The 26,209-nt window shown below is 47.9% G+C and overlaps 1 protein-coding gene across 1 annotated transcript in view; it reads right to left on the bottom strand.

The window, feature by feature from the left end:
• Window positions 1–258: 258 nt before the first annotated feature.
• LOC137628852 (NEDD4-binding protein 2-like) overlaps window positions 259–26,209 on the bottom strand; it is a 34,297-nt gene continuing 8,346 nt past the window's right edge. Inside the window, exon 2 of the mRNA XM_068360098.1 lies at window positions 259–1,739. Coding sequence (XP_068216199.1) covers window positions 1,275–1,739 — 465 coding nt within the window. The 3' untranslated portion in view covers window positions 259–1,274. The remainder of the gene's footprint in view (window positions 1,740–26,209) is intronic.

The raw sequence follows: 26,209 nt of genomic DNA, 5'->3' as shown, positions 1-26,209 counted from the left end.
GTTTATATATGACAGATCTTTTTAACTTTGTTATTGATCTTAAGTTATTTTATATTCATTATTTGTTATTTTTCATATAGTTTATTTATTCCCTTATTTTCTTTCCTCAATGGGCTATTTTTTTCCTGTTGCAGCCCTTGGGCTTATAGCATCCTACTTTTCCAAGTAAAGTTTTAGCTTGGCTAGTAATAATAAATCTAGAAGGATGTTCAATACTGAAAAATCCCTTAGCATCTTTAACTAAGACAAAATATATTTCTCATAAAACTCTCATCATACAATCTAAGTAAAAACGAGATTATTATTTGAAAAACTTCAAATAGCAATAACCACAGATATAAAAATACCAATTCTATCATACAACAAATGAGGACAGATTACAAACATTTAAAATGAAAAAAAAAAAATAATACAGTACTCAAGGTTTCACGGTTTTATACAAAGATAAAAAGCCAATTATTTTAAAAATTTAAAAGCTTTCTTAATATATCATTTGCCTATAGAGCATTTAAAAATATACCTACATCTCGAGCATCAACATAAACGTAGCACCAGAGATCTTTTGATGTTTTTGAGCACAGAAAATACTTATGGTATTTTATTCCAAAATAATGATTCTCTCACAACCTATGTACAGTACAAGACTTTCATACATACAAAATATAGTAACATAAATAAAGCAATATGTAAAAGAACAATCTTCTGCCAATGCAACAGAAGATAGACTTAATGCCATACAAAATCACTATTGTCCCATTTTTACAGAGAGGTTTGAGAATACTTTAGGTCACACTTGAAAAAACTCATGTCAATTTTATGCCACACAAAGTGTTAAAATAGTATTGCTGAAATTCCTGTTTCAGGTTATATATATTGGCAGTTGACTTCTCAAAAGTCTATTGTACCCAACAGTACAGCACTTGTACGACATGCAGTGAGAGTAGCTTCGTAAACGATACTAAGCTATACAGCACTTCTTTATAAAAATATGAAATAAGGTAGTGAGGACTACTTCCTTCTAAGTAAAGTACCCCTTAATTCTGTGTATGCATAAAAACGTGTCTGTGCAAATCACGCAAAAGATGGCAGGCTTGGCAATTACGGTAAAGAACCTAATCCCTTCAGTCATAATATCTACTTCCAAAGGGGAATTTCACTTTCGACACTTAAAAACTTTCAAGAATATAAATCATCACTGAACTCTTATATTGCTAAAAATAGTTGGTTGATTGTACTTGTCATTTCATCATCAAAATATTCATGAATTATCATCTTTACCTTTGTAAAGTCACAACAAACATGCCACTATTTCCTTCATGGAAGGTGAACCCTTTCTTCAGGAGATAATCCCTTATTGCTGGCTTCAACTTGGCCTGGCCTCCGGCACTGTGGGCCCCGCGCCCCGTGATCAGGGACACTTGCAGTTGGTTGATGTTTCTGGTAATTAGAAGCTGTTCTCGTTCCAAGAGGAAGGCCTTTGTGGCACTCAATGCCTCAGGTACATGTAGGAGATGGAGATCTAGCACGTTGGCATCTTTCTTCTGATTTTTCGAATTGACGGCCTCGATAATCTTGAAGGACGCACGTTTGTTAGCTTCGTTCAGCCTCTCCGCGTGCAGTTTTCCAAGGGCGGCGTAGTAAGCCGCCACGTTCTTCATCCCTTTCCGGTAGGCATCTTGGGCTTTTCTGTAGAATTCTTGCCGCTGGTGGTAATGCAACTGGGCTTCGTCACGATACATCTGAAAAAAAAAAAAAATTGTAAAGTAAGTAGTCATTCACTGAAAAATTAAAAAATAAATTCCTTAGATCAGAACAAACTTACAAAACATAGTAGGTAGCTATTTGGCTTAACACACACACACACTTACAGCCAGAAGTCTATTTAATTAAATCACCATTTGAAACCCTGTAATACTAGCACATAACATGGCCCTTTTAAAAATGGAGTTTTTATGATAAAACAAAGTTTTATGAATACTTACCTGGCAGTTATATATACATAGCTAATTATCTCTATTTCGGCAGAATTTTTCTAAAACTAGGCAACCGCCTTGTGGTGGTTGGGTGGTAACACCCGTTAAAGGGTGGTAGGAGGAATCATTCCCGTTTTCTGTTCTTCAGTTCATCTATGCCCGACCTGTCTCCTGAGGGGAGGTGGGTGGGCCTTCGAATGTATATATAACTGCCAGGTAAGTATTCATAAAACTTTGTTTTATCATAAAAACTCCATTTTTATGAATAGAACTTACCTGGCAGTTATATATACATAGCTGATTAACACACTTGGAGGAGGGTGATAGACAGTAACATCGTTGGGGAAACAACCAAAAAAGTTGTAGGATAAATAAACACCTTGATTCCTTACCTGCTAAGGTAGCTGACTTCAAAGGTTCCTGCCTCTTGAGTCGCTTTCCCTTAGGAGTGTCAGCCAGGATGTGACCTGCAGTGCTGAAAACACTCAATCGAGTCTGTCAACGGGGTGAGACCAACAATCTGACTAGACTTCAGGACTACCTATTGCCCAAAATAAAAAACCGCAACTTTACCAAACCAACCGCCTAACATTTGCAAAGTAGATAAAAATTATCTAACTAGACTGAGGTGACTGTACACAAGTCGAAGTCCTCAGACAACCAATAAAAAATACACCAACCTATGTACAAGTAAACAAAACTAAGGTTGAGGGGAGGTAGTAACTCCTTTGCCTAATACAGAAGCCGTAGCTACGTATGGTCCCAAGGTATAACATTTCTCATAATCCACCCTCACCTCTCTGAGGTAATGAGAGGCGAACACAGAGTTGCTCCTCCAGAATGTCGCATCCATAATTTGACGGAGCGACATGTTCTTGCGGTAAGCAAGCGAGGTCGCAATGGCCCTCACTTCGTGAGCTTGCACTTTTAAACGTCCGAAGTGTTCCTCCTCACACAAGAGATGCGCTTCTCTTATCACTTCCCTCAGGAAAAAGGACAAAGCGTTCTTGGAAAGGGGCTTTTGAGGATCTTTCACAGAACACCACAGGGAGCTAGAAGAGCCTCTCACACTTTTCGTGCGAGACAAGTAGGTCTTGAGGGCTCGTACTGGACAGAGCAGCCTCTCTTGCTCTTGACCCACTAGGTTGGTCAAGTTAGGAACCTCAAAGGTCCTCGGCCAGGGCATAGAAGGGTTCTCGTTCTTAGCGAGAAAGTCTAATCTCAAGGCACAAACTGCCCCATTCAGATTGAAGCCTACCTGTTTTTCAATTGCATGGACTTCACTAACTCTTTTAGCTGTTGCTAAGGCCAAAAGAAAAAGGGTCTTCTTGGTAACCTCCCTAAGGGGAGCCTGTGAGATGGGCTCAAATCTCTTGGTGCACAGAAATTTAAGAACCACATCAAGGTTCCAAGAAGGGGGCTTTAACTGGGTCTGCTTGGTCGTCTCAAAAGACTTCAAGAGGTCATGTAAGTCCTTATCGCGAGACAAGTCCAAGCCTCTATGCCGACAGACGGAAGAGAGCATACTTTTGTACCCTTTGATAGTGGACACAGCTAGCTTAGCGTCCTGTCTGAGGTACAACAAGAAATCCGCAATCTGGCTCACAGAGGTAGTGGATGAGGAAATCTTGTGCTTCCTACAACAAGCCCTAAAAGTCTCCCACTTAGACTGGTAGACCCTCTGCGAAGAGACCCTCCTCGCTCTGGCGATAGCTTTTGCAGCTTGCGCTGAAAAGCCTCTCGATCTGACGAGCTTCTCGATAGTCTGAAGGCAGTCAGATTGAGAGCGCGGGGGTTTTGATGATATCTCTCGAAGTGGGGTTGTCTGAGCAGATTTGGACTTGCAGGGAGGCTTCTTGGAAAGTCCATCAACAAGTCCACCACCTCCGTGAACCATTCCCTCATCGGCCAGAATGGAGCTATCAGGATCATCCGTCCCGAATCGAGGAGGGCGAATTTCCTGACTACCAGATTGATGATCTTGAACGGGGGAAAAGCATAAGTGTCCATCCCCGTCCAATCCATCAAAAAGGCGTCTACTGCTATTGCCTCTCTGTCCGGAACTAGGGAGCAATAGATGGGGATCCTCTTGGATAAGTTGGAGGCGAAAAGATCGATGAGGGGTCTCCCCCACAGCCTCCAGAGACTCTGACAGACCTGTTGGTTGAGGGTCCATTCTGTGGGAAGGACCTGCCCTTTCCTGCTGAGCATGTCCGCCCTCACATTCTTCTGTCCCTGAACAAACCTCGTCAGCAGGTTTATCCTGTTCTCCTTCGCCCAAAGAAGGAGCTCTCTTGCTGTCTCGAACAGAGACAGAGAGTGAGTCCCTCCTTGCTTCCTGATGTAAGCAAGAGCTGTGGTGTTGTCTGAGAAGACCTCCACAATCTTCCCAGACACCAAGTCCTTGAAGGCCTTTAGCCCCAGAAAAATGGCCATCAGCTCCTTGTTGTTGATGTGCCATCCCAGCTGAATTCCTTCCCAATAGCCTGAGACCTCCTTGCTTCCTAGTGTTGCCCCCCAGCCTGACTCTGATGCGTCTGAAAACAACACTAGGTCTGGGTTCTTCTTGTGTAAGGAGATCCCTTCCCCTAACAAGGTTGGGTCCAGCCACCACTTCAGAAGAGTCTTGACTTCTATTGGAATGGGGAAGGAAAAGGAGTCTTCCTGCATCTTTCTGTTCCACGTCTTCGAAAGAAAGTGCTGAAGAGGCCTTAGGTGGAGTCTCCCCAGAGAGACAAACTGTTCGAGGGAGGATAGAGTCCCCAGCAAACTCATCCACTCCTTCGCTGTGCATCTCTTCTTGTCCAGGAAAGTTCTGACTTTTACGAGACACTTGGTCTGTCTTTCCTGAGAGGGAGAAGCCCGAAAAAGAACTGAATTCAGAACTATCCCCAAATAGAGAATAGTCTGATTCGGTCTGATCTGAGACTTCTCCCTGTTGATGACCAGGCCTAGATCTTGAGCCATCATAAAAGTCTTCCGTAAATCCTCCAGACATTTCTCCCTCGATCGTGAACGAATCAGCCAATCGTCCAGATAGAAGGATATCCTTATCCCCTCCTGATGCAGCCAACCTGACACATTCGCCATTACCCTGGTGAAGACTTGAGGAGCCGTGCTGAGACCGAAGCAAAGAGCTCTGAATTGGAAGCACTTGCCCTCCATTACAAATCTCAGGTACTTCCTCGAAGTCGGATAGATGGGGACATGGAAATATGCGTCCTGCAAGTCGAGGGACACCATCCAGTCCCCTGGACGTACTGACGCCAGCACCGACTGAGTCGTCTCCATGGAGAACTTTGTCTTCTCCACAAATACGTTGAGAGCGCTGACATCCAGGACGGGTCTCCATCCGCCCGAGTTCTTGGGGACCAGAAACAGGCGATTGTAAAAGCCTGGGGAGGATAGATCCCGAACCGGTTCTATCGCCCCCTTGTCTAGCATTTGGTTGACAAGGTCTACTAGGGCCTTCTGTTTCCCCGGATCTGAGTACCGGGCTACTAAGGCCAGCGGAGCATCTGCGAGAGGAGGTTTTTTCAGAAAGGGGATCTTGTATCCTTCCTTGATGACTGAGAGGGACCAGGTGTCCGCCCCTCTCCTCTTCCAAGACTGCCAAAAACCTGACAGTCTTGCGCCTACTGTCTGGAGGAGACGAACTTCATTTTCTGGAGCGAGGTCTGAAAGAACCCCTGGTAGATCTTGGTCCTGATTCTTGCCTTCTCCCTCTAAAATCTGGTCTTGAAGTAGTCCTGCCCCGAAAGGGCTGTTGGAATCTCCTTTCCTCCCGTTTCAAAGAAGAAGGAGGGGCTGCCAAGGGCTTACGAGCAGAACGAGATAAAAGGTCTTGGGTGGCTTTTTGGGCCAGAGAACGCGTAATGTCATTAACCAGGGACTCGGGAAAAAGATGTTGAGAGAGGGGGGCGTAAAGAAGCTCAGACTTTTGTGCATTGGTAACAGACCTAGAAGCAAAAGAGCAAAGCAGAGCTCTCTTCTTTAGGACCCCAGCTGAGAACAGAGCAGCCAACTCATTCGCCCCATCTCTGAGGGCCTTATCCATACAGGACATAATACTGGTAAGGTCCCTAGATCCTTCCATCTGTTCAGTTTTCCTTGCGAGAGCTGTTCAGTTTTCCTTGCGAGAGTCCCAAGCGACCAGTCTAGGAAACTAAAAACCTCAAAGGCTCTAAAAATACCTTTGACGAGATGATCCAGCTCCGACATCGACCACATGACCTTGGCTGAGTTGAGAGCATGCCTTCTAGCAGAGTCCACTAAACCAGAGAAGTCACCCTTGGAGGAGGAAGGCACTCCCAGACCCAAAGGTTCTCCAGTTGCATACCACATACCCGCTCTTGAAGCAAGACGAGCTGGTGGAAACGAGAAGGAAGTCTTAACTGTTTGTCTCCGCTCCATCATCCAGTCATCAATCTTCGTGAGAGCCTTCTTTGCGGAGATAGACAGCTTCATCTTGATGAAGGCCGACTGTTTCTTGGCCTTCTTTCTGTTAAATTGGGACTGAGGAGATTGAGGGGCAGCAGGTTGGAATTCCTCTCCAAAAAGTTCAAGAAGGGAGCGAGAGAGAACTTTGTAATCTCCCACAGCGTCGGCAGGATTATCATCGTCATCAGAAACATCCTCGAGGTCCTGGTCCACATCTGCAATATCCTTCGAAAGAGAAGAAGGATCCTTAGGACCCGACAAGGGCAATACAAAGGCATCATCCTGCAAAAGACGGGTTGCATCCTGGAGTCCCGCGCTAGAAGAATCCTTGGGACGAGAGGCAGTATCGTCCCGAAGAGGCAGAGTGGTATCGCCCTGGGACCGAGAACGAGAGGCAGAGTCGTTCTGAAGTCGAGAGCGAGAGGCGGTATCGTCGTGGCGGCGAGAATGAGAGGCGGTATCGTCGTGGCGTCGTGAACGAGAGGCGGTATCGTCGTGGCGTCGAGAACTAGGGTCGGTATCGTCGTGGCGTCGTGAAGGAGAGGAGGTATCGTCGTGGCGAAGCGAACGAGAGGAGGTATCGTCGTGGCGAAGCGAACGAGAGGAGGTATCGTGCTGGTAACGTGAACGGGAGGCGGTATCGTCTTGGCATCAAGAACGAGAAGCAGCATCGTTCGATAAGGTATCGTTCCGGTATCGAGAACGAGAAAACGTATCGCCCTGGTATCGCGAAGAAGTATCGCCTGGCGAAAGCACACATTCCTCATCCTGGCGTAGAGAGGGAGAAGTTTTCTTTAAAGAAGAACTCCGTTCTCTCTTAGAAGCAGACTTCTTAATCGGCAACGAGTCGTCTTTACGTCTGTCAGACTGGGCGTGAGGGCGGCTAAAGGCTTGTACTAAAGTCAAAAGTTGTTCCTGCATGACAGACATAAAGGATTTAGCAACATCAGCTGGGTCTTACGGACCCGAAGGGGGGGGGGGGTGACGAATAACACTCGTAGAAGGGGGAGGATCTTCGGCAGCAGGCTTCGCCCTTTTCACAGGCACGGAGTCGAAATCATCCTCCGACGGACAAGGTTCATAACTGCTAGAACCGGGAGAGAAAGAACGAGACCGTTCGTCGCGGTTCCATCTCCTCTTAGTAGGTCTTGAAGCTTAATACTTCCATTTACATCTGGACGAATTCGGAGAAGAAAACAACACATCCGACACGTCTTTCCCGTGACGGTCAAGAGCAACCTGGGAATCGACAACAGGACTGTCTGAGGCGACGGCTGACCGAGGGTACGTACCTCTCACCCCCTTTCGGTCATCGACGTACCTTCTCCCTTGGTCCTGGGAGCTTGGTAGAGGTCTAGGCCTAGGGGTATGACAGATTCGGTCAGTCGCCACCTCCACTGCACTAACACAAGCACTTTCACTTTCCTTACCTTTAAAGGCCTCCAGTTGTTCTTTAATGGCCTTCAACTCGGCCGCCAGGCTAGCGTACCGAGGGTCATCCGTAGATACGGAACCTGTAGGAGGTGCAGGAGTTACTACCTCAAGGGAAGGATCAACTTCCAAAGAGGAATCAATAATAGGATCAATAGATAAATCTACGCTAAGTTCGTCTTCCTTACCACTAACAGACTTAGACTTAGACCTAGAAGCTCTCCTAACTCTATCGAGCTCTAGCTTACGCACATAGCGCTTCATAATTAACCAATCTTTCTCATCCAAAACCTTACATTCCCCGCACCTATTATCAAGGGCACAAACAAAACCCCTACAATTAGAACAAACGGTGTGAGGGTCTACCGCCATTTTCGGTAGTCTCACCTTACATTCCTCATTCGCACAGATACGGTAATGACTCTTTTCACTCATAATGAAAAACAGCAAAAAAGCTAAGAGAAAACAAAATACAACGATCGCCAAAACCCCAAATCAGAGTACTTCACCAAAAAAGCAGACTGGTACACCGAGCAGGGAAAGCGAAGAAAAACTCTTAATGACGGACCAACGTGTTGTCGATCCGGCCGGCAGAGATGAACTGAAGAACAGAAAAACGGGAATGATTCCTCCTACCACCCTTTAACGGGTGTTACCACCCAACCACCACAAGGCGGTTGCCTAGTTATAGAAAAATTCTGCCGAAATAGAGATAATTAGCTATGTATATATAACTGCCAGGTAAGTTCTATTCATAAAACTGTAATGTATATTATCTATAATGGCCAAATCTAAAACTTGTCATGAAATTCATTTTTTTCAATTTTGGCATTTCTTAATATTAGGGGAAATACTATCCTGTACAATGCCACTACCTGCATGCTATACAAAGCATTGACTTCATTGCTGAGAAGGACAGGAATGGCCTAAGATATGTCCATGTATTATGCTCAGGATTCTAACAACTCCCCATGACCATATTGCCCCATCTAACACTAACACTGCAGATGATCATTCTACTACAGATGAACGCTCTACCAAATCAAGAAAGAGTATGTACAATATAATACAGTTTGAGAGGTCTCATCTTCCACTGTCTTCCGACACTCACACGTGTTCTATCTAGAGCGGGATTCTAAGGTTAAAGCCGGCCCCTACCCTCAAGCAAGAGAACTCTAATCCAAGACAGTAGAATACCATGGTACAGAGGCTATGGCACTACCCAAGGCTAGAGAACAATGGTTTGATTTTGGAGTGTTCTTCTAGAAGAGTTGCTTACCATAGCTGAAGAGTCTCTTCTACCCTTACCAAGAGGAAAGTAGCCACTGAAATTAGAGTGCAGTAGTTAACCCCTTGAGAGAAGAATAGTTTGATAATCTCAGTGTTGTCAGGTGTACGAGGGCAGAGGAGAATCTGTAAAGAATAGGCCAGACTATTCGGTGTCTGTGTAGGCTAAAGGAAAGAACCGTAACCAGAGAGAAGGGTCCTATGTAGTACTGTCTGGCCAGTCAAAGGACCCCATAACTCTCTCGCGGTAGTATCTCAACGGGCGGTTGGTGCCCTGGCCCACCTACTACCTTTCTAGCAATTAAGTTGCTACAGCTGTCGCGTTAAAAGGCACTGAATTCATTTCTCTCCAAGGAGAGAATGGGGGGTGGTAACCCAACGGGGTTGTGCCTCCCGAAGCAGGGGGAGAAACGGGACTTCTGTCCTGTCCCATGGATGTCTATAGGCATCCTGTCAGATTGCCTGGGTACCCGGTACTGGCGAGCAGTACACCAGAAGATTCCAGTTTAAGGACGACGCAAACCGGTCGCCTGTTGGCGAGACTTGTAAACGCAAACTCTGTTAGTTAACTGTCGTCTAAGAGACCGTTTGGAGCCTGGTAACCCAGTATCCTTGGTGGTTTGTCCACCAGCACGTTCTTTTTGCCCAGACTGAAAGGCTACGGAGTTGTTCTCCACAGCTAATTGGCAGAGGTGCCATGAAAAGTACCTCCTTGCTTGTTTGTGTGCGACTGGTAGAATTGTTTGAGGGCAAGAAAGGCTGCCCTCATTACAGAGGGTTTATGTGCCACTATCACTCAGATCTGGATCAAAGTCTGGATGCTGTGAGGTGCAACAGGTGAGCTGCCTCCTTTCCTTTGATCCATCCATTTAGAGCAACAAATCTGGGGGAGGCAAGAGGGTCTACTCCCCTGAGCAGGTAGGTGTCTGCTACCCACCACTCGGGTCTCTCTTCTGCTCTAGACCTACCAGCACCAAGGTGTTCGGTGGGTCGAGGTGCCAAGATCCCAAGGTTGAACTGTCTGAGAATGATCAGTCTATCCTGAAACCACCTGCTCCACATCCTGGACAGGGTCCAGGACCCAGGGGGCATCTCTCGAGAATGAGACTGTTCCCGAATGAACCCATAAGCCTGTTTCTTTTCCTTAGGTGGAGTGCCAAGGAAAAGGGAGAGTATGAGAGGATGTCGCCTTGTGCCCTTTTTTGTGTATAACTTCTTTAAGGACGTGGGCGCCATCTACATGTCTGACTGAGAGATTGGCCATTCCCCTCGCAAAGCAAACCAACTGCACAGAGAGCGTTGTCGAGGCGAGGGCCAATAAGGGGCGCTTCTGCATGCAAGCTTTTCAGTTCGCCCAGATATGGTGTAGTTAACCTGTGTGCATCTGTCTCTTTGCACACGATCCCGAGGTAGAGCTCGTCTTTATTCAACATAATGCTTCTTAGTGTTTACCAAAGGAAAAGTATCGAAAAGACACGATGACAAAGTCCCATACGTACTTCCTTCTTGTTCGTGCCGGAAATACGGAGTCTTTAATTACAACTGAGGAGACAGGTTCTCTTCAGATAACACTGCAGATGCTTTAAGGCACAAGCTTCTCCACAGATGATTAGCAAATGAGAAAAACCTGCCACAGAAAACAAGGTTATTCCTGATCAATTAAAAACTACTGCATTACCTCCCTGAAGTTGCTGAGAAAAGTATGCAATGGAAGGACATGCAGCAGCCGTATTGATCAGCATGACCTGGGAATTTGTTTTCAACTTAAGTAAGAAATCAGACTTGTCCCAGTGTACCACAAACCCCAGACCACAACCAAATGTGAAGAGAGAGTCTCATTTCAAAACCAACTGAATGTTTGGGGACACAAAGATCAACTGATCCTCTTGTTACATCAACAGACCTAGTCCGTGTGAATGATCCAAAACCAAGACCTTGGCGACGGTCACCTGAACACCTGTGAGGCAGTAAACTGTTCAAACCAAGGGGCTTTGAACTGGGGTATAGGTATTAAGAAAATACTTGTAAGGTACCTTAGACCACCAAAACAAGACATTACGTATTGTACTAAAGTTTCTATCTTGAATAGGGTTTGAAGACAAACTTTCAAAAAACAAAAACAAGAGGCCAATGGCTGGTCTCCAACAACCAGTTGACTCCTCCACCAAGACCAGTCCACTACAACTTGCATAACATTCTTCTTTGACTCTACTCACAACAAGAGGGCTGGAGCTATCTAGGACCATAGACAGTAGGAATGAAACTGGATCAGTTGGCAACATATGGAAGGTCAACAATCCTTCACAGGTAGCACGTAACTGTTCCGAAGGACATTTACTACTCAACCTCAGACACATATAGCACGAGGGGTGCAAAGATGGCACTAATTGTCATTGGGTATCAAGTCACAGGAGCTAGATCCACCTTTGCACCAGCCCAGCTAGATCAGAAAAGCACAGAATAGAAGCAGCACCTTGTATGTCCAAGAGGACCAAAAACTCCAGGAATAGATCATCATTAAAGTCCATTGGCATGGTTACATCAAAGACAGACTAAAGCTGCCACAAAGGAAAAGGTCTACTGCTGCATGTGACAAGCTCTAAGCAAAAACCTCGGTCATCCTTCTCCTCACTCATACCCTAAAGCTCCAGGAGAACCTGAAAGGTGGAAAGAAAAGTGCCCAAAGCTGGTCCAGACTTGAAAATGAAAAATTTCCTGGTTTTTCACTCCATGTTGTCTTACTGCAAAGTAAAAAAGAAACTACAATAAATGGGGAAACCTGGACACAGGAATGGGCCCTATGAGCAAAACACAAAGCATCTAAGAACCTACAGCTAATCCAAACATGACAAATTCGTAGATAATTTGTATTTTTCCTAACTATACAAACCTTAGCTATTTAATAGGGGTATTACTTTAATGACGAGCCTTTAATTCTTAACGAGGGTTTACTACCCACACCGCTCGTTAGCAGGGGTAGGGAGGGTAGCTTGCTACCGCTCCCCCCTACACACCTGTGATTGAGCTCACTTTACTTGGAAGTAGGACTTCAGGGGGGATAGGGCTGGCGGGCAAGTTTGGTTAAATAGCTAAGGTTTATATAGTTAGGAAAAATACAAATTGTCTACGAATTTGTCATTTGTTCCGTAACTGGAATACAAATCCTACTATTTAATAGGGGTGACTCGCCCATTAGGAAGGGTGGACGTCCCAGCCAGTCTGGGTTTTTGGCTTTGCCCGGGGGCTCCTTATCTGAGTGTGTTAGCACTCAAGAAATAAGGAGCCCCTGGACCTCGCTAAAACCTTGCTAGTCTGCGGCCTATGCAAGCTGTGTGTGAAGGTATGTAGAAGTGTGACTCGTCATAGAAAGTTGTACTAGGACTTTCCCAATACCACCTCGTCAGGGTATGGGGACTTAACAGTATTAATCTTAATACAAGGAGCACAAGGGAGCATGGTTTACCTGCAGTGGCTTGAGGTCAGCTATGCAGAGAACCCAGGATGCTTCTTTCCCCAAGAAAGGGGATGATGAAGAAAAAAATAAGGGCCAGTCAACCCTTTTCATTCATGCAGACTAAAACCAGGTAACAATGCCCTCAACCTTCTGCTACTTGTCCAATAAGGAGCTTGGGGTTTTAAACAAGCTATTGTGTAGCCACCATGGGACCGATAGAAAATGTATCGAGTCTCCTGTGGGTCATGTCTTGCAGGTAGTGGGATGTGAACATGTTCTGTCGTTTCCTGCATCACTGAAAAATATCTTTTGAAGGCCAGGGATGTAGCTATGCCCATGACATCACATGCTCTGGGGCGACTTGACGGAGGAGGGTCTGGATTCAGTGCAAGGTCAATGACCCTGCGAATCCATGCTGAGATGGTGTTCTTGGTGACCCTCCTCTTAGTCCTTACTGTGCTGACGAATAGTGCTGGCACGAGGACGGGCTGCGGCTGTTCTCTTGAGGTACAGCCTCAAGCTCCTTACTGGGCATAGTAAGAGATGGTCTGGGTCATCTGTTACGGTACGGTGACTAAAAATCAGGAAGGAGTTTAATAGAGGATCCGCTACTCCCGGGTTCTGAGTCTTAGCAATAAAGTCAGGGACGAAGCTGAACGTTACCTCTCCCCATCCCCTTGAATGGGCGATGTCATATGAGAGACCATGAAGTTCGCCGACTCGCTTAGCCGAGACCAAAGCTAGCAGGAACACTGTCTTCCAAGTTAGGTGGCGATCCGATGCCTGGCGTAATGGTTCATAGGGAGGTCTCTTAAGAGACCTGAGAACTCGAACCACGTTCCATGGGGGAGGTCTCACTTCCGACTGGGGGCAAGTAAGTTCATAACTCCATATGAGTAGAGAAAGTTCTAGCGATGAAGAAATGTCCATTCTTTTCAGTCTGAAGGCGAGGCTTAAGGCCGAGCGATAGCCTTTCACTACCGAGACTGATAGGCGCATTTCTTCACGCAAATACACGAGGAACTCCGCTATTACTAGAATAGTGGCATCGAGTGGAGAGATAACCCTTCCACGACACCAACCACAGAAGACTTTCCACTTTGCCTGGTAGTCTGCTGCTGATGATTTCCACAGATGTCCAGACATCCTGATAATCCTCTCTCAGAGAGGAGACTGGATAGTCTCCAGGCGTGAAGTCGTAGAGAGGCTACGGCTATGTGGAAGATGTTGGCGTGTGGTTGTTTGAGTAGATTATGTCATGGAAGGAGTTCTCTTAGAGGCTCCGTTAGGAGTTGCAGAAGGTCCGGGAACCATTCTGTGTGATGCCATAGCGGAGCTATGAGGGTCATTGAAAGATTGACCAATATTCTGGTTTTGTTGAGTAACCTCCTCATCAGACAGAACGGGGAAAAGGCGTAAAAGTCGATGTTGTCCCCCCCGTTGTTGGAAAGCATCTAGCCAGAGAGCCTTGGGGCCTGGGCCTGGGAAACAGTACAGCGGGCGCCTGAAGTTCAGGGCCGTTACGAAGAGGTCCACAGTCCGGACAACCCCACAAAGTCAGGACTTTGTTGACTACTAGATGATCAAAAGACCACTCGGTACTCACTATCCGAGATGTTCTGCTCAGGTTGTTGGCGAGCACATTCCTTTTGTAGGGAATGAAGCATGCCGATAGTGGTATCAAGTGGATTTCGGCCCATCTCAGTATCTCTACTGCTACATGGGATAGTTGTTGCAAAAAAGTACCTCCTTGCTTGTTGATGTAGGCCACTACTGTGGTGTTATCGCTCATCACCACTACAGAGTGACTTGCCAGCTACTGTTGGAACTGTTGAACGGCTAGAAAGATGGCCTTCATCTCTAGGAGATTTATGTGGAGGTACTTTTCTGACTCTGACCAGAGGCCTGAGGTCGTGTGGTGCAGCACGTAGGCCCCCCACCCTTTTTTGAAGCGTCTGAAAACAGCATAAAATCCGGGGGAGGACGAAAAGATCCACTCCCTTTCGTAGATTCTCATCTGTCACCCACCTCTGGAGGTCTGTCAGTTCCGCAGGTCCCATGGGGATCTGGACGTCCGGGGAGTCGTATGTTTGATTCTACCGGGACTTGAGTTGCCACCTGGAGGGATCTCATCCTGAGGCGACCATCGGGAACTAGACTGGCCAGCGATGAAAGGTGACCGAGGAGACGTAGCCATGATTGGGCTGGAAGTTCTTCTGTCTGAGAAAAGGTCTTGCGACCTTTCTCAGCCTTGCTATCCTGTCGTCTGATGGGAAGGCTTTGTGGAGAGTGGTGTCTATAATCATGCCTAAGTATACCAGTCTTTGAGTGGGAAGCAGGGAGGACTTCTCAAGAATTACCATGATCCCCAGATCCTGGCAAAGTCTCAGAAGTTTGTTTCGGTATTGAAGAAGGGTTGACACCGAGTCTGCTAGGATTAGCCAGTCGTCTAGATAATGGAGGAGACGGATGCCAATCCTGTGTGCCCAAGATGATACTAGGGTGAACACTCTGGTGAAGACTTGTGGTGCTGTAGAAAGACCGAAGCACAGCACCTTGAACTGGTATATTCTGTTGTCCAGGCTGAATCTTAAGTACTTCCTTGAAGACGGATGGACTGGGATATGGAAGTACGCGTCCTTTAGGTCCAGTGTGCATATGAAATCTTGCAGTCTTACTGCTAGTCAGACCGTGTCTGCTGTCTCCATGCTGACCGGAGTTTGTTTGACAAATTTGTTCAGAGCTGAGAGGTTGATGACTGGTCTCGTCTCCAGACGCCTTCTTTACAAGAAAGAGTCGACTGAAGAAGCCTGGGGATCCGTCGAAGACCTCTTGGAGAGCGCCCTTCTTCAACAGGGTCTGGACTTCTGCCCGAAGGGCTTACCCCCTTGCCAATCCCATGGCAAGGGAGTTCAATGACACTGGATTCATAGTCAGGGGAGGTAGAGATGTTATGAACGGGACACGATATCCTAGACTGATCACGGAGATTGTCCAGGAATCGGCCACGAGTTGCTTCCACCTGTTTGCGCAACTTTGTAGGCATCCCCCCACTGGTGGAAATGCAGGGGGACTGCCTATCCTATCATTTGCGGCCTCGGCTGCTCCCTCTAGGATTTTTGCTTCCCCTGGAGGACTTTTCGCGGCCTTCTCCTGGTTGAGGATCTCGGCTGCCGAGAACGAGACCTGCCGGTTGGCGTCTCTCAAGAGGGACTCCCCTGGTTAGCTCTTCCAGCGAGTGGTGAAGTGGAAGAGCTAAACAAGGCTCCTCCAGGATCTCGAAGTACCTCTGCTATACATGAGGAGGTGGGAGGAGCTTGTTCGTGGTACCGGAACGGTTGGAGGAGGACATCTCGGAGAGCTGCTGGGCGATCTTGTCCCTGGTACTCTTTACCCCTTGAGACCAGGGCAGGGCTGCACTGGTCTCAGAGGGTTTTTGAGTACCAAAGACGCGGTCTAGGACCGTGTCTTTGCCCTCTCGAAGGGTGATCTCCGGGTCGGAAAACCCGTTGAGAGCCCTCATTAGAGTCAGAACCTGCCAAACTGCATTTTCTGACTCCTGCTGGTCTCCTCCTGTTGTAGGACTTGCAGCGAAGTCTCCTTCTATCCCCAAAGGCTTTTCTTGGGGAGATTCACGGACATTCCCTGAGTGGCTGGATGGCTCTATCCTAGCCCTAGAGGAGGACTTTGGCAATGTTTTGGAGTCTTTGGATTCCTTCCGGGGAAGGATGTAAGACTCCAACATTGATGAGGGTGGCATGTCTCTTCTATTCCCGGACTGTGTGGAACTCTCGGCGTGAAGAGAGGTTTCCTCCATTGGTGCGATGGGGAAAAATCTTTCTTCGCGTGGTTCCCTTGGTGACGGGAGATCTTCGTCTGAAAGGGAAGGAGAGTTAGTCGGAGAAATATCATATTTTGATTATAAAATAAATTTTTGAATATACTTACCCGGTGAATATATAATAGCTGACGTCTCGGACGGCTCGACAGAAACACAGAAACTCGCGAGCGATCGCCATGAAGGTTGCGGGTGTGCCCACCAGCGCCGACTATCGGCCAGATACCGCATATAAATGTAAACAGCCTCAGTTCTTCTCATTCCGCTGGGTCTCTATCGGGGAGGAAGGGAGGGCCTATAATTTATATATTCACCGGGTAAGTATATTCAAAAATTTATTTTATAATCAAAATATCATTTTTAAATATTAAACTTAGCCGGTGAATATATAATAGCTGATTCACACCCATGGTGGTGGGTAGAGACCAGTATTAATACAATATAGGCGTATATGCTTAGAGTTTTTGACAGTTATATCATAACAAAACCCAAATAAATATAGGTACCTGGTAAGGAAGCTGACTCTGACGATTACTCTGCCTTGTTAGTCCGCTTTCCTCACGAAGCCCAGCCATCCTCTCAGGATGCTGAAAGACTCCCAGGAGCTGAAGTATCCAGGGCGACAACCCATACAACAGGACCTCATCAAAACCCTTAATCTGGGCGCTCTCAAGAAATGACATTTGACCACCCGCCAAATCAAAAAGGATGCGAAAGGCTTCTTAGCCTTCCGTACAACCCAAAACAAAATTAAAAAACATTTCAAGAGAAGATTAAAAGGATATTGGAATTAAGGGAATGTAGTGGTAGAACCCTCACCCACTACTGCACTCGCTGCAACGAATGGACCCAGTGTGTAGCAGTCCTCATAAAGAGTCTGGACGTCTTTTAAGTAAAATGAAGCGAACACCGACTTGCTCCTCCAAAAGGTCGCGTCCATAATACTTCGTAGAGATCTGTTTTGCTTAAAGGCCACGGAAGTTGCTATAGCTCTTACTTCGTGCGTCTTGACCTTAAGCAAGCAACGATCTTTTTCACTCAAATGGGAATGAGCCTCTCGGATTAAAAATCTAATAAAATACGATAAAGCATTTTTAGACATAGGCAATGATGGCTTCTTAACTGAGCACCACAAGGCCTCAGATCCACCTCGTAAGGATTTTGTACGAGCTAAATAAAACTTAAGAGCTCTGACTGGACACAGTACTCTTTCAAGCTCGTTGCCTACGATCTCTGACAGGCAAGGTATATCAAACGACTTAGGCCAAGGACGAGAAGGCAGTTCATTTTTGGCCAAGAAACCAAGCTGAAGTGAACATGTGGCTTTATCTGAAGAAAAGCCGATGTTCCTACTGAAGGCATGGATCTCACTGACCCTTTTAGCCGAAGCCAAGCACACTAAGAAAAGCGTCTTGAGGGTGAGATCCTTCAGGGAGGCTGAATGTAATGGCTCAAACCTGTCGGACATTAGGAACCTTAGGACCACGTCTAAGTTCCATCCAGGAGTTGCCATACGACGCTCCTTAGAGGTCTCGAAGGACTTAAGAAGATCTTGGAGATCTTTATTATTGGACAGATCTAAGCCTCTATGTCTGAACACAGAAGCCAACATGCTCCTGTAGCCCTTAATAGTGGGCGCTGAGAGGGAGCGAACATTTCTCAGATGTAGGAGAAAGTCTGCAATTTGGGCTACAGAGGTACTGGAAGAGGAAATGGATGATGACTTGCACCAGTCTCTAAAGACTTCCCACTTCGACTGGTATACCTTGATGGTAGAAGCTCTCCTAGCTCTCGCAATTGCTCTGGCTGCCTCCTTCGAAAAACCTCGAGCTCTTGAGAGTCTTTCGATAGTCTGAAGGCAGTCAGACGAAGCGCGGGGAGGCTTTGATGAAGATCCCTTACGTGGGGCTGCCGTAAGAGATCCATCCTTAAAGGAAGACTCCTTGGGACGTCTACCAGCCATTGAAGTACCTCTGTGAACCACTCTCTCGCGGGCCAGAGGGGAGCAACCAACGTCAACCTTGTCCCTTCGTGAGAGGCGAACTTCTGCAGTACCTTGTTGATGATCTTGAACGGTGGGAATGCGTACGCGTCCAGGTGAGACCAGTCCAGTAGAAACGCATCTATGTGGGTCGCCTCTGGATCTGGGACTGGAGAGCAATAGGTCGGGAGCCTTTTGGTCAACGAGGTGGCAAAGAGGTCTATGGAGGGTTGACCCCAAGTCACCCAAAGACTCTTGCACACGTCCTTGTGGAGGGTCCATTCTGTGGGGATCACCTGACCTCTCCGACTGAGACAGCCTGCCAAGACGTTCAAGTCCCCCTGGATGAATCTTGTCAACAGGGAGATGCCTCGATTTTTTGACCAGATGAGGAGGTCCCTTGCGATGACGAACAGTGTGTGGGAGTGAGTGCCTCCTTGCTTGGAGATGTACGCCAATGCTGTGGTGTTGTCCGAATTGACTTCTACCACTTTGTTTCGAAGAATGCTCTCGAAACTCATCAAGGCCAAGTGAACCGCTAACAACTCCTTGCCGTTGATGTGCATGCTCTTCTGATCCGACGTCCAAAGACCCGAACATTCCCAACCGTCCAGAGTCGCTCCCCAACCCAAATCCGACGCGTCTGAGAACAACATGTGGTTTGGGTTCTTGACTGCCAGGGACAGACCCTCTCGCAGACTTATGTTGCTGTCCCACCAGTTCAGGCATGCTTTTACTGGCTCGGAGACCGGGATTGACACAGCTTCCAAAGTCTTGCTCTTGTTCCAGTGTGAGTCTAGATGGAACTGGAGAGGGCGAAGGTGAAGTCTCCCTAGTGAGACAAATTGCTCCAGGGATGACAGAGTCCCTAAGAGGCTCATCCAACTTCTTACTGAGCAACGGTCTTTTTTCAGCATAAGGCGAACTTTGAGCAGGGCTTGCTCTATCCGGGTGGCAGACGGAAAAGCCCGAAAAACTAGACTGCGAATCTCCATCCCCAAATAGAGAATAGTCTGGGATGGATTCAGTTGAGACTTTTCTAGGTTCACCAACAGTCCCAACTCCTTTGCCAGACCCAACGTCCAGTGAAGGTCCTGCAGACAGCGATGACGGGACAATGCTCTGAGAAGCCAGTCGTCCAAGTACAGGGAGGCTCGAATTCCCGATAAATGAAGGAACTTTGCCACATTCCTCATGAGCCTCGTAAACACGAGAGGAGCAGGGCTGAGGCCGAAGCACAGTGCTCGAAACTGGTACACCACATTCCTGTAAACAAACTTCAGATACGGTTGAGAATCTGGGTGAATAGGAATGTGGAAGTACGCATCCTGCAGGTCGAGAGAGACCATCCAGTCTCCCTCTCTGACCGCTGCTAGGACGGACTTCGTGGTCTCCATCGTAAATTTTGTTTTTATAACAAAACCGTTGAGCGCACTGACGTCCAGCACTGGCCTCCAACCTCCCGTATGTTTTGGGACTAGGAAGAGACGGTTGTAAAATCCCGGTGATTGAAGGTCCGAGACTTTCACCACCGCTCCCTTCTCTAGTAACAGAGACACCTGCTGTTGAAGAGCTTGTCTTCTTGACTCCTCTCGATACCTGGGAGAGAGGTCTAGAGGAACTGTTACTAGAGGAGGTCTGCGTACAAAAGGTATTTTGTACCCCTCCTTGAGCAACAACACAGACTCTTGGTCTGCACCCCTCTTCTCCCAGGCCTGCCAGAAGCTGTTCAGTCTGGCCCCTACCGCTGTCTGAGGACGTGGGCAGTCAGACTCTGCCACGGGAGGACTTGGCTCCTCTCCTCTTGCCTCTCTTTCCGTCGGCACGAGCGCCTCCCCTGCTGGGGGCTCTGCCACGAAAGGGCGGGATAAATCTAGTCGCTGGGGTATCGACCTTGGGCCTCACGACATAAGACGACGAAGGAGCTCCCTTGCGAGCAGAAGTAGCCATCAGGTCGTGTGTATCCTTCTGCACAAGCGAAGCCGCAATGTCCTTGATCAGCTGTTGAGGAAACAAGGCAGCTGATAAGGGGGCAAAGAGAAGCTCCGACCTCTGACAGGGAGTAACTCCTACTGAAAGGAATGAGCAAAGAGTTTCCCTCTTCTTCAGGACTCCAGACGTAAAGGTGGCGGCGAGCTCATTGGAGCCATCGCGGATGGCTTTGTCCATACAAGACATAATAAGTACGGAAACATCCTGGTCGGCAGACGAGATCTTCCTGCTTAATGCTCCTAGAGACCAATCTAAAAAGTTAAAAACTTCGAAGGCCCTGAAAACCCCTTTAAGGAGATGGTCAAGGTCCGAGGCGGACCAACTAACTTTAGAGCGTCTCATGGCCAGGCGACGGGGAGAGTCTACAAGGCTTGAGAAGTCACCATGGGCAGAGGCAGGGACTCCCAAGCCGAGAACTTCTCCCGTGTCATACCAGACGCTCGCTCTAGAAGCTAGTTTAAAAGGAGGGAAGGCAAAGGACGTCTTCCCCAAACTCCTCCTGGTAACCAACCAGTCGCCCAGCAAGCGTAAAGCCCTCTTAGAAGAGCGCGAGAGCACAAGCTTAGTAAAAGAAGGCTTCGCCTTAGGCTCTTCTACGTCTGATAAAACATCCAAAGGAATATCAGTAGGCGGAGGCTCAGCAACATCCTCATCTGAAGGAACCTCGTCTAACAATTGATGAGTCTCAAGAAAGGGAGAGACCTGCCGCGGTGGCAATGCTTGACATGCAAAGTCCACACGCAAAGGAGCAGCAGTAGTAGTCGAGGCTACGTCATGTCGCTGCTGAAAGGACTGACCAGCAACAACAACAGGAGCTGATGGACGCTCGACGTCAAGTCGAGACTGCCTTAACTGCCTAGACTGAGCAGTCAAAACAACCCTTGACTGCGGTGCTTGACGCTCAACGTCAAAACAAGGCAACTGAGCTGGTTGGCGAACATCCTGAACGTCAACACGAGACTGCGGCAGCGGCTGAACGTCAACACGAGACTGCGGCTGCGGCTGAAAGTCAACACGGGACTGCATCGAGTGAGGCTCCAAGTCACGTGACTGTCGTGACAAACTACCGACATCACGCTTCGTAACGTCAAAAGGACGAGTAAAGGCTCGTTTGGGCGGCTGACAGCCAGAGTCTCGATCAGCGTAACGGCGAGGATCATCGTGAACCTGCTCAACGGTATACTCCTCCATAAGGGAGGCAAGCTTATTCTGCATATCCTGCAGGACAACCCATTTAGGATCAACGGGAGTCGGTACGGGCCGAGACGATGATAACGTCTGTGACGGCAAAACATTGCTCTTACTGAGACTCTCGGAGCCCGTGTTACGCTTACGACGACTGCAAAGGGTCAGAGCTGTCCCAATGGCTACAGCCAGGACGCTGGACCTGTCCTGAAGGGACTGACTTCCGCTTTAAGGGTCTAGAAACTTTGCTCCAAGGTTTCTTTTGCGAGAAGCCTTCGGATGACGAGGAGAAAACAGCCTCGCTCGTCTTATGGTAGGGGCGATCTTGACGAGACACGCCCGATACCGCAGAGGGAACGTCTGTTCGTTGGTTAAAGCCTCTCGTCCCCTTAAGTCCAACGACATTACTTCTTCCTGGTGCAGGGGAGCCTGAAAGAGGTCTCGGACTAGGTGAACGACAAGCACGAACAGACGAACCCTCGGTCGCAACACTAAAAACACTTTGCGAACTAATCACTTTATCCCCACGATTTTCTAATGTGGCACTCTGACACTTTAACACATTCACATCCGCCATGAGTTGATTACGGTCCGATGCTAAAGACTCAACTCTCTCCCCCAAAGCTTGAATGGCAAGCAACATATCCCGCATGGATGGTTCATGAGTGCTAGTAGAGGGTTCAGGAACAACTACTACAGGGGAAGGATTAGGTTCAGGGGCATGGGAGGAGGAAAAATCCAACGACCTCGAGGAGCTTCTCCTAACCCTATCTCTCTCAAGCTTACGAGAATATTTATCAAACTCTAGCCAGTCGAATTCCGAAAGTACCACGCACTCATCACACCGATCTCCTAATTGGCAGGTTTTACCCCGGCAATTAGAACACACGGTATGTGGGTCGAGAGAGGCCTTGGGAAGACGTTTGTTACAATCCCTAGCATTACATTTACGAAATTTAGGTCCAGGGATAGGAGAAGGGTCAGCCATTTTGAAAAGTCAAAGAAAATCCAAAAACAATCCAAAGTCATCAACAATAAACGCTATCCAAAAAAGGGTTCAAGAGTTTTAATTGAAGAGAAAAACACCTGTTACTGCGAAAGCTCAAAACCAAAAAGAAGCACTTCACCAAGAATGACGAAAACTCCAGGTCAACAGCGAGCGGAATCAACTTGTCGACAAGACCGACAGAGAAGAACTGAGGCTGTTTACATGTATATGCGGTATCTGGCCGATAGTCGGCACTGGTGGGCACACCCGCAATCTTCATGGCGATCGCTCGCGAGTTTTTGTGTTTCTGTCGAGCCGTCCGAGACGTCAGCTATTATATATTCACCGGCTAAGTTTAATATTTAAAAAGGAGGAACTTGCCTTGAAGGTCTGCGTGGAGTCAGTTTCGCCCTTGGGGAAGTGACCGCATCCAGCACTCCTCTTTTCCTCTTCAAAGGGGTAGAGGAAGCCATGGTTCCGTGTCCTAGATCAGAGAGGACAGGCTTGAAAGCCTGAGTTACAGCTCTGATCAGGGCTGTTAGCTGACAGACGCACTGTCAGACATACCCCCTGAAGGGAAGGGAATTGAAGGATACCTTGGAGGAGTCACTGGAATGGGTGGGTTCGCCTTCGGAAGTAGCTTTGGGATCCCGAACCCCACTGTATGTTTCCCTTCTCCCACAATGTGCGATGGTATGCGCATGCGGGGAGGGGAATGACACCATGGCGACCTTGCCGGACGTCGTTCCTTGTGGTGCGCAGGCTCGCGCGCGGGAGAATATTGGCGCTCGCGTGAGGGATAATATTGGCGCTCGTGCGATGGAGAATATTGGCGGTCGCGCGCAGGAGATTGATGGCGTGCGGGTGCGCAGGAGAATCACGATGTGCGCGCGTCTATGAAAGACTTGGGGCGCGCGCGCAGGAGAATGTCTCCGAGCGCGCAGTAGAATTGTGCTGGGCGCGCGGGAGAATGTTGGCGCGCATCCTTAGGAGATAGAGGGCGCGCAGGAAAAGGTTGGCGTACAGGTAAAAGATGGCACGCGGGTGAGGGCAGCAGGGGTGTTGCCTCACCTACGAACTTGCGTGCAGGAGATTGATGGCGCGCAGGTTTTGGCTGGCCCGCAAGATGGCGCTCAGAAGAGCATGATGTAGGGGGCGCATGTTAGCGCGCGGGAGAGCGCAGTTGCGCAGGAGAACGTTGCCCCGCAGGTGAGCGCTGGCATGTAGGAGATCGTTGGCGCGTGGGCGCGTCGGTGCAGGAGAGCCCTGGCGCGCAGGAGATCGTTGGCGTGTGTGCGCATGTGGGTACGCATGGCGCGTGGTTGAGATCTGCTCCTGTTGGCGCGTAGGAGCGTTAGGTTGTTGCAAGATGGGTGGTGCGCCGCAGTGATGGGGCCTGACGAGCTACTAATGAGCGCTGGTAAGGCTGCGTGGGCGGGTAGTGCGCGGTCCGTTGGCGCGCAATAGCGCACTCAGGTGGAGCCTTGTTAGGCCCATGCAGGAATGGCGATGCAAGGTCGGCATGTCTGTCGGGTGGAAGGTCGATGTGTCCTTTAAAAGGACGACCATCCACCGAAGGAGATCGCGAACAATCTGCAGACAGGTTCAGGACCGAAGTCACAAGACTGGTTGCAGGTGCAGTGATGGATGATCGGTCTAGAGGTTCCTCTGCGGGAGACTGCATTTAAGACGTTGAACCAACGAGGCGCCTCCTCAGTGCAGGTGAAGGAAGGCCTCTATGGTGAAGAGGAAGGCAAGCCTTCCGACGGATGCGCCCTCTGGGGACCATTAGATCAGCAAGCTGACCGTCAGCAGTCCTCCGAAGAGGAGTCTCTGTAAGTGAACTCCCCCGAGGGAGAGAAACACTAGCAGGAGAGACTGATGATGAACTTAGTTTCCCCTCGGAGGATGGTCAGGAACGGGGGAAACTAAGCAACGTCATCTCTCGAGACCCGAGGTTGCACAGAAATAATTCGGTCTACGCTACTACTCGATGGGCTCTCGAAAGAGGCCGACCGAGAAGCTTCGGAGGAGGTTTGGGCGACGGAAGAAGAGGCCTTGGGTTTTTCTTCCTTCGAAGCAACCTTCGAAGAAGAAACATCCCGCTTTGACTTCTTCTGCCATCGCAAAAATCTCTCCCACTGGGAAGCAGACCACTCCCTACACTTGTTGACATTATCACACCATTGGCAACTACAAGAAAGACAAAGGGCGTAAGGATCGGTCTCAACCGCACACATGAATGTTCCACACGGGCGGTCGGGAAGACCAAGGCAGGTGCGCATGGTCGCAGAGGCCAACTTCACGTACACAGTCTAAGAAAAAGAAAAGAACAAAAATCATTAATGGCTGACAAAATGACGGCGAGGATGAGAGCGGACACATCCGATCGTCATCCGAGCCGAGAGCAAAGTGAGCTCAATCACAGGCGTATGAGGGGGAGCAGTAGCAAGCTACCCTCCCTACCCCCGCTAACTAGCGGTGTGGGTAGTAAACCCTCGTTAAAAATTAATGGCTCGTCATTTCAGCTACGCCGTAAATAATACTCTATTAAATAGCGTGGTTTGTATTCCAGTTACGGAACAAATAAAACTGTTAAATCCGCATGTTTGCATTTAAACCATATGGTAATCTTATGATACAGTACTTTGATTTCATGGCAATCATTATTTAATTTGCCATATGGAGTCGGCGAATGAAGGCAGTTTTGACGTGTCTTGCTTTTAGATAAAAGGAGTCAGTGAATAATAACTTATGTACCAATTGACAAGAATATGAACTAAACTGACATTTTCTCAGTCCATTGTTGACATGAGAATTTAATGGTGACAATGTGCATATGCTATCGTCTTACCCTTTTGGATAATTCTTCATTTCTTATGTGACTTAAATCATTTAAATATTTTGAGCCAATGAAAACTCGCCAAATCATTATGCATTAGTTCCCAGATGTCATATTTACATGACAAATTTGGACATACAGTAATTTGGATTTTTCCTGACAATATGACAAATTCATATGTAATTTGTGCTTTTCCTAACGATACAAACCTTAGCTATTTACTGTATTAGGGGTATTACTTTCGGCGTAGCTAAAATGACAAGCCATTAAAGATTAGCGAGAGTTAACTACCCACACCGCTAGTTAGCGGGGGGGGGGGGGGGGGGGGGAGCTTGCTACCGCTCCCACTCACACACCTGTGATTTAGCTCACTTTGCTTGGAGATAGGACTTCAAGGGGGATAGGGCTGACGGGCAAGTTTGTATAAATAGCTAAAGTTTGTATCGTTAGGAAACACAAATTACCTACGAATTTGTCATTTGTTCCGTGACTGGAATACAAACCACGCTATTTATTAGGGGTGACTCGCCCATTAGGAAGGGTGAACGTCCCTGACAATCTACCTTTTGGCTTTACCCGGGGGCTCCTTATCTGAGTATGTCAGTACTCAACAATAAGGAGTCCCTGCACCTCGATAAAACCTTGCTACGCAAGGTCTGCGGCCTACACAAGCTGTGTGGCGAGATATATAGAAGTGTGACAGTCCAGGTAAAGTTATTCCTAGTCTTTGGAAGGAAAAACTGTTGTAACCAAGACTTTCCCAATACCACCTCGCTAGAGTATGGGGACGCAACAGTA

This window comes from Palaemon carinicauda, chromosome 36 (genome assembly GCF_036898095.1).
Source record: "Palaemon carinicauda isolate YSFRI2023 chromosome 36, ASM3689809v2, whole genome shotgun sequence".
NCBI lineage: Eukaryota > Metazoa > Arthropoda > Malacostraca > Decapoda > Palaemonidae > Palaemon > Palaemon carinicauda.
This window is presented reverse-complemented; position numbering and strand designations above follow the sequence as displayed.